This window comes from Artemia franciscana, chromosome 5, assembly GCF_032884065.1.
Source record: "Artemia franciscana chromosome 5, ASM3288406v1, whole genome shotgun sequence".
NCBI lineage: Eukaryota > Metazoa > Arthropoda > Branchiopoda > Anostraca > Artemiidae > Artemia > Artemia franciscana.
In genome coordinates, this window is record NC_088867.1 from 2,079,398 (window position 1) to 2,087,837 (window position 8,440).

Genomic DNA, 8,440 nt, shown 5'->3' on the forward strand with positions numbered 1-8,440 from the left:
TGCTCAAGTCATGATCTTACCATTAACGTAGCCAAGTCGAAGATAATTCGTTTCAACCCTCTGAAGCGGAATATAGATATGCCTCTAGTTCCTTTCCCGATTGTGAACGAAATAAAAACCTTAGGAGTAAATTTCACTAGTGACTGTAGTTTCAGTGCCCATATTAATTTAACCGTCCACAAGGCTAATGCAAGCCTTCAGACACTTACCAAAATGAGGCGTTTTGGGTGTGATACTGAAAGTCTTCTCCATGCCTACATGTGCTATGTTCGCCCGTTGCTCGAGTACGCGTGCCCGGTGTGGGGTCCATCTGCTATCCGCACAGCGTACCTATTACGCGACATAGAGTGCGTCCAGAAAAGAGCAACAAGGATTATACTCCGAAACCGTGGCATACCCTATGATCAAGCCCTCGCTAAATTAAATTTATCTCCACTTAAAGTCCGGCTTGAACACCTTATTCACCAATTTGGAAAATTCGTCCTAGCCAATAAGAGCCACCGATCACTACTACCCGAACCAGCCCCTCCCAATAGCCGAACTCGGTTACAAAATAAACTTGTACCCCCTAAAGTACGAACCAATCAATATGCCAACTCATTTGTGCCTTTCTTCACATCAGTTTTTAATGCTAAGTTGTAGTGTGTGATTTTTGTTTAAATGTATGATTTTTGTGAAAAAACTGAATTTAGCTGTGCTACGATATTTTTTAAATATACCGATCTCTCTCTCTCTCTCTCTCTCTCTCTCTCTCTCTCTCTCTCTCTCTCTCTCTCTCTCTCTCTCTCTCTCTCTCTCTCTCTCTCTCTCTCTCTCTCTGTATGTAGAATTGAGTGAGTTGAGAAATGAAGCATATGGAAAGTGTAGGTTTGATGAGAGATGGCAGTGTAGGTTGATGGTGAATATAATGAGGGATGAATATTTTGCAAGTATTAAAAATTTAGGATTGTTTCTCATGATGGAGCACAGAAATAGATTTTTCTGATTTATGTTTTTCTTTATATATGCTATGTCTATATAACGTGGATTATTTGAAAGTAAATTTTCTTTTTTGTTTTGTATTCCCATGACCCGAGGGCTTTAAGCGCAGTAAAACTTCAGTACTTTTTCTCTAATTTTGAATTGATTGGCTGTTCATTACATAGCTTTTTGCCTTTCTATGGGCAGCAATTATTGATTTGCGCCACAAAACGGCCGAAAATTTAACTTAACTGTGGCAAAATCTATTTTGCTCCTAAAAAGGGCACTCTTTTTCCCAATTTCCGTTGGAATGAATCCTGTATCTCTATACTTTAGGACCAATGGTTCGATAATATCATCCCTGGAAAAAGAACAAAGCGAATGAACAAATGTACACGTGTCCGTGATAAATCCAAAATTGTAATTTTCGCGGAAAACAATTTACCATTTTGTGTCAAAACTTAGCTTTACCCATAAGTCGTAAAAATGCTATTGAAGCGAGAAATCAAAGTTTGGAGAATGCTAATAAGTAGCATAGAACATCAAATGAAAATTTAAGTCTCTGAACACCCATCGTATACTTGACAGAAATTTATTTTTATTTTTGAACGTAAATTTTGATCTAAAATAAAAACTGTTAAAAATCAATGAAAAAATGCAGAAAATTGAAAAAAAAGGTCCTCAAGTTTTGTCCGACATAGCCTACAGTAGATTCATAAGCTTCTCGACTAGCTGAGAAGTGGTGAAACTTTTTCACGGTTAATTTTTCTTTTTCTAACAAATTTATAGCAGCTTAAACAAAACTCCGATCCTGTAACTAAAATTTGTGGTGTTGGTGATATACTACCTAATAAAGGAGCATCAAAATTGCTATATAAATACTGATCGAAAAAATTAAACATTTAGATTTAAAATCGTACGCGTCCCCTTGTTTGGCACCCTGACATTTCCCACGAAGAATCAGAAAAAATTGAACCTATCCAAAAAAGAGCCCTCGGAGTAATTTTCAAAGAAGGGGAGGTGCCATACTCTCTGCTTCGAAAAAAAGCTAGGTTGGTAGTGATTTAGCACAGGAGAGTTACGTTGTGTCTCAGTTTAGCAAAAAAAATGCAAGAGCACACTCGCACGGAAAGCATTTTCCCCTAACTTCACTCCCTATCCACATTCTGGCCACCTCAAGTCGTTTCTCAACTTGTTTTTATTTCGCCCCCGTTCCCTGTTTCACCACCAGATATAAAAACCCTTTGTCCCCTCATGACAGAAAAACAAAAATATCCAGCAAGTTTTTTTTTATGATGATACTTCCCAAGTTTTTGGTATATGTTCATTTGTTTTGGCCCTCCTCTCCCTTTTTTAGTCTTCCTCTTAACAGTTTTTTGTTAGTTTAGTTTGACCAGTTTTTGCCTTTTCAATTGTTGAAAAATTTTTAGATTTTTAATTGGAAAATCTATATTTTCCAGTTAAATTATCGACTGACGGATGATGATTCATTCTGATTTTTTTTTTCTCGTTGTCATTTTGGCATCCTTCGCCAATTCTATAGTTTTCGTGTCTCTTTTCATAATATTTTGACTCCAAAATTCGAATTTGGGCCTTACGGACTCGTAAGAGTGATTAGACATCTTACTAAACTAAAAATTAAACTTTTCTTGTTTGTTTGTCCTGTGGTTGTGCAATGGGTTTGATTTCAGCTTGGTCATACGGGACCGAAACTTCAAACTTAGCGGTACCAACCGACAGCAGGGCCAACGCAAGGACAGTCGAAAAGCAATCAAGAAGTGGCGTTAATCCAAAAACAACTAACTGATTCTATTAAACTTAATGCTGATCAACATATTTCAGGCACTCGTCACCGAAGAAAAGCACCAAAGGGAAAAGCGATCGAAGGAGCGATTTCCTTTCCAAAGGAGCTTGGAAAGGAGAAACAAGGTAAACTGCTTTAGATCTCAACATCTTCATGAGCTACAAGACAAAAAATAAAACAAAAGCAACCCCCCATGTTCCACGAGACAAAACAAATATGTACATTTGCACTGATATTACTTTAGATATTGAAACTGCTGGTGTTCGCCGAAGAGAAGCAACTAAGAATACTGAAAATATTGGGAGGTTCTCTTTTCTAAATACTGTCTTGGAACAATCAGCAAAATTTTCTAATTCTAACTCTATATAACTTTTCATATTTTTCTAACTCTATAAAGAACAAAATCCCTAAATGTGAATGATGAAATTATAAAGCTATATAAGAGATTGAGTCAACAAATATCAACAGAATTTGCTTCAAATCAAAGAAAGTGCGTCGCAATCACAAATCTGACAACCTCTCTCTCCAATCTCTACAACCTCTGAATGCTACATAACCTTTTTTGAGCTTTAGTAAAGAAATTTACCATTGCCTCCAATTCCACAAAACGTTCCAGTTAACAAATTTCTTTAAAGGAAATATACACGAAGGACAACTGGATTTAATGAGAAAGAAAGTAAATTTAACCACAACCTTCCAATCCCTCACAGCCTCTGAAGGTTGCACAATCTTCTTTTCAACAAAATACATGGAAAGGTTGAATCCACAAATTATGATTAACTTAATTAATTGTGGTATTTGTCACAACCTTTAAATTAGCGGCAGTGGGGCTTCTGTTCAGATAATCTCGGAGTCTAACACAATATCAAGATATCAAAATAAGCATGTAGGGACTTCTAGCCCTGGTCTAGAAACAAAAAAGCTATCAGATTGAGGCACCTTATCTTAATATTATGAATTCTATTATACACTGAGTAGATTAAGAGTTTTGTTTTTTCTGTTGCCTATTTCTTTTTCCTTGGAGTTACAGAAGCTTAAGATATGTGTGTTAATCTCTGATCATCAAAAATATGATTTTTGTAACTATGAATCACGCAAATGCCCAATGAATAGATTTCCTTTGAGATAGAGTCATTTCTACTTGTAAACCTACACTTATGCATATACAACACATGAGCAGTAATTTTTGCCGTCATATTTTTTCCAAAAAAGAAATTTTTCAACTAAGACTGTGTTTGTTACTTTCAGGTTATGAAGGATATGGAGGCCAAGGTCAAGGTCAACAAGGAGAGTTTAGTGGTTCACAAAACGGGTTTGAACAAAACAGTGCACAAGGTGGCCAAGGTGGCTACGAGCAAGGTGGACAAGGCGGTTATGAACAAGGTGGGCAAGGTGGTTTTGGACAAGGTGGACAAGGGGGGCAAGGTGGTTTTGGGCAAGGTGAACAAGGTGGGCAAAGTGGCTACGGACAAGGGGGGCAAGGTGGTTTTGGACAAGGTGGGGAAGGTGAACAAGGTGGTTTTGAACAAGGTGGGCAAGGTGGCTACGGACAAGGTGGACAAGGGGGGCAAGGTGAACAAGGTGGTTTTGGACAAGGTGGGCAAGGTGGCTACGGACAAGGTGGTCAAGGCGGGCAAGGTGGACAAGGGGGGCAAGGTGGACAAGGGGGGCAAGGAGGCTACGAACAAGGCGGGCAAGGTGGTTATGAACAAGGTGGTTACGAACAAGGTGGACAAGGGGGGCAAGGCGGTTTTGGACAAGGGGGGCAAGGTGAACAAGGTGGTTTTGGACAAGGTGGGCAAGGTGGCTACGGACAAGGTGGTCAAGGCGGGCAAGGTGGACAAGGGGGGCAAGGTGGACAAGGGGGGCAAGGTGGCTACGAACAAGGTGGGCAAGGTGGACAAGGCGGGCAAGGTGGTTATGAACAAGGTGGGCAAAGTGGGTATGAACAAGGTGGACAAGGTGGCCAAGGTGGTTACGAACAAGGTGGACAAGGGGGGCAAGGCGGTTTTGGACAAGATGGGCAAGGTGAACAAGGTGGTTTTGGACAAGGTGGGCAAGGTGGACAAGGGGGGCAAGGTGGTTTTGGACAAGGTGGGCAAGGTGAACAAGGTGGTTTTGGACAAGGTGGTTATGAACAAGGTGGACACGGTGGTTATGAACAAAATGGGCAAGGTGGACAAGGGGGGCAGGGTGGTTTTGGACAAGGTCGCTACGAACAAGGTGGGCAAGGTAGTTATGAGCAAGGTGGGCAAGGTGAACAAGGTGGTTATGGACAAGGTGGGCAAGGTAGTTTTGGACAAGACAGCGAACAAGGCGGGGAAGGTGGTTCACAAGGCGGTCAATCAGGTGCGGAAGGATTGGGACAAGAAGGAATCGGTGGAGGAACAGGACAAAGTATCGGATTAGGAGTACAGGGTGGATATGGCGGTTTCAGTCCTGAATTGGGAGGTCTTGGGCAAGGCAGTGCTCTAGTTGGGAGTTATAGCGGAGGACTATTCGATGGAGGTCTTGGATCAACTGGCATCTTAAATTCACCATTGACGAATAGCTTTCAAAGTAACATCGATCCTGTGGGTTTATTAAGCTCGGGAATCCCTGCAGGACTTGGAGCTGGGTATGGCCTGCAAGACAGCTCGATTACATCAACTAGTTTTGTATCCCAAACCCAATCAGGAGCTAGCGGTCTTGGATTTGGTAATGGCATTAATTCAGGCATTCATGGTTATTATCCTGGATCAGGATTCGGTGGAGCAAATGTTCAATTTGCCAACGTTGGTCCGCTAGGCAGGCCCAGTTTGGAGTATCATGTCCCTGGTTTTTCTGTAAGTTTGAGAAGCAATAAGCCAACCGCAAGCAAGAACACAGAACTGAGAAATAAGCCACCTAAATAGTTTTTTTTTGTCGATTATATCGGATTTATTATACGGAACTGACTATTGTTTTTGTACTTCGAACATAAAAAATAAAACGGTTTTATTCAGTGTGTTCAACGCTTTTTTTCTGCTAGGAGTCAGTTTTTTCCCCTCTTTTTGTACGATAAATTTTGAAGTGGCAGTAGTTCTGCTGGCCATATAATAGTAATGCATCCTTTGAAAGGTTTCAGCTTCCACTGCAACCACGAAGTAGGCAATAGGTTTCTGTGAGATTCTTAACTTTATGAACCTCTTAGGTCTGGAAATAAATATTAAATATGTAGATACTGATTGCAATGCTTATTCAGACAAGATTAATAGCTCTTAAATTCATGTTCTTGACAAGGAAAATGACATTAAAGATCAAAGCAGAATCAGCCAAATTAAAGCAGCGTATAAATGCCAGACCTGACAAACTCTATAACTGTGGAATAAATAAAACCACGACATAAAGACAATGAATCAAATGAAAAAAAAGTCCAAAAAGAGACAACAAAAAAAAAGGCATAAGAGGGTTAGAGGAACGTCAACAAGGAACAAATTTAAAGCGCCTCGAAGATTTATAGTTGAAAGGAAAATGTAAAAGAACAAAAAGGCAATTGCAACAGAACAAAATTACAATTATTTGACCTTATACAAAAAAATTGGCCCAAGTGATTTATTTATCACTACATATAACGTTAGAAAAATAAAATAAAAATGCCCACAATTATCAAACCTTTATCGTAAGACCAAACATTATCCAAAATACGGTCTGTGTGCTTATTCCGCATTGAAACATCTAAATGCTCTCAAATACCCACTTTAAAGTTCACTATTCATATTGATCACATTCAAGGATGAAAAGATAAATACCCAAAAATCGGGCTCTGGACCATTTTACTGGGCCAAACGAAGAGCATATCGTCGCAAACCGGGCCAGAAGAGATAATTCAACATGTGGAGCGGATGTAGCTTTGCTGGGTTCAGGCGGCTTAACGCTGCAATAACGTATAGGCATATCCCCCTCCCCTAGAAAAATTCCCCACGGACAATTCACCTCTAGAAAATTTCGCACAAACACAAAATTAAGTGGAAAAAGTGACAGCATAACAAATAAAAATAATGAAAATAAAACAATTTTGGAACATTCTACCTATATTGCAAAATATAAGCAGAATATATGGTGAAGTCATGGTGAAATTCAATGGTGAGAAGTCGTAAAATCTAACCGAGGTTGGGTAGAGAAGTCATAAAACCTACTAGAAGTATGTTAGAAAGTCTTTTGATCTAGTATTCGATATGAAGGTGCCAAAAAATCAATTTTGGAACATTCTACCTATATTGCAAAATATAAGCAGAATATATAGTGAAGAGTATCCTACTCTAAGCGTTTTTATATTTATATTTGTTTCAATTTTTTGGTCATGTTTTGGGGGGTTGAGTTATTATAGCAGGGTAAGATAAAGGTTAAGAAAAATTGAAAATATGCAATACGTGGCAAGTGTAGAAGGGTTGACCTATGATGGAAGTGCACAAAAATAATGGGTTGGGACTAAAAAATAAGAATAATTACTTCCAGCGGATTTGCTCTGGTACAAGCAACTGTTCACCGCTTGTGATTGAGAACGCGTCCACTAGGTGTATACCACATGGTATTCTTGTTTGAAGTACAATTTAAGGTTTTAATATATTATTCTAATTTAATTTAATTAACATGCACTCAAACCTTAAGTCAGAACCGAGCAAATTTAAAAATGACACAACTTCTGATTCCAAATGAACAAGCAACATTTTAAGTAAAGAGAGAGATTTTAAGAACAAATTCCACCATTGTTCACAAAATAAAAGTATTGGGCATCATGCCAAAGTAAGGAACGATCACTAATAATATAGACAATGGATTTCAAAATGGTAAGGGGGCCTATGGGGATACATTTGAAAAATTCTTAAAATTCGATTTTAGGTCTACATATGTGTTCTCACCAGGGGGAAGGGGGGGGGGAAAGAGATTGTACAAGCTAAATGAGTGGCAACAGTACTCGTATAGATTTGTTCAAGTTTAAGGATTTTCAAGAACATCCAGGATTTTGGATGGTAATATCTGATACAACCTTACTTTCGAGAGTTCCAGCTCTTCACCGAATTGTTAGTTAGTGGGAGGCTGTGGGAGCATCGATTGCAGGTATTCCTAGGTCAATAGAAAATAGGGACTACCCTTTGATTTCTTCTTAGATGACCCATACGGGTGTTCTCAAAGCAGTCCGGTAACTTGACGTAATCGCTGTAAATCTCCTCCTGAAGATATTCAAAATTTGATACAATAGCACTAATAGGAAAAAAATTACAGATATCATTGCAACTAAAGAGTAGTCTTGTGGTCATTCCTGTACTATTACTGGGGCCCAAGTGCCGGAACCTTTCTATATACGATCTTACACAACTGAAAAAAACAAATTTTTACCTCCATTAAAGAACACGCCAACTTTAATGCATTAGTTGACGCAGGTTCAAATCTACCAATAGAGACCAGTTGAAAAGGGTGGAAAATTAATTTCTTTAACCTATACCTAACCATACAATAATAATTCAACCCCAAGCCACCAAAAACACGAAAAGGAGCATTAAAAGAAATAATATACACCATATACTCTACATGCATTTTGGCATATAGGTAGAACATTCCAGAATCTCTTTTTTCTTCACTCTTTTATTTGTCTTACCCTTTAACTGTCCAATCTTAAATATGGGTAGAATGTTTCAAGAGGGAATTGTTCCGAAC

The 8,440-nt window shown here is 38.9% G+C and overlaps 1 protein-coding gene across 50 annotated transcripts in view; it reads left to right on the top strand.

Annotated features, from left to right (window-relative positions):
• The window catches only part of LOC136026864 (uncharacterized), a 31,300-nt gene extending 25,548 nt beyond the window's left edge, over window positions 1-5,752 (top strand). Inside the window, exons 5-10 of one of the 50 annotated variants that reach the window (XM_065703637.1) lie at window positions 2,803-2,889; window positions 4,013-4,213; window positions 4,304-4,318; window positions 4,361-4,402; window positions 4,493-4,600; window positions 4,637-5,752. In XM_065703637.1, the coding sequence (XP_065559709.1) occupies window positions 2,803-2,889; window positions 4,013-4,213; window positions 4,304-4,318; window positions 4,361-4,402; window positions 4,493-4,600; window positions 4,637-5,658 (1,475 nt within the window). In that variant the 3' untranslated portion in view covers window positions 5,659-5,752. Of the gene's footprint in view, window positions 1-2,802; window positions 2,890-4,012; window positions 4,421-4,477 lie in introns of all 50 variants that reach the window. The other 49 variants (XM_065703602.1, XM_065703599.1, XM_065703615.1 and 46 more) reach the window with 49 other exon arrangements.
• Window positions 5,753-8,440: the final 2,688 nt, after the last annotated feature.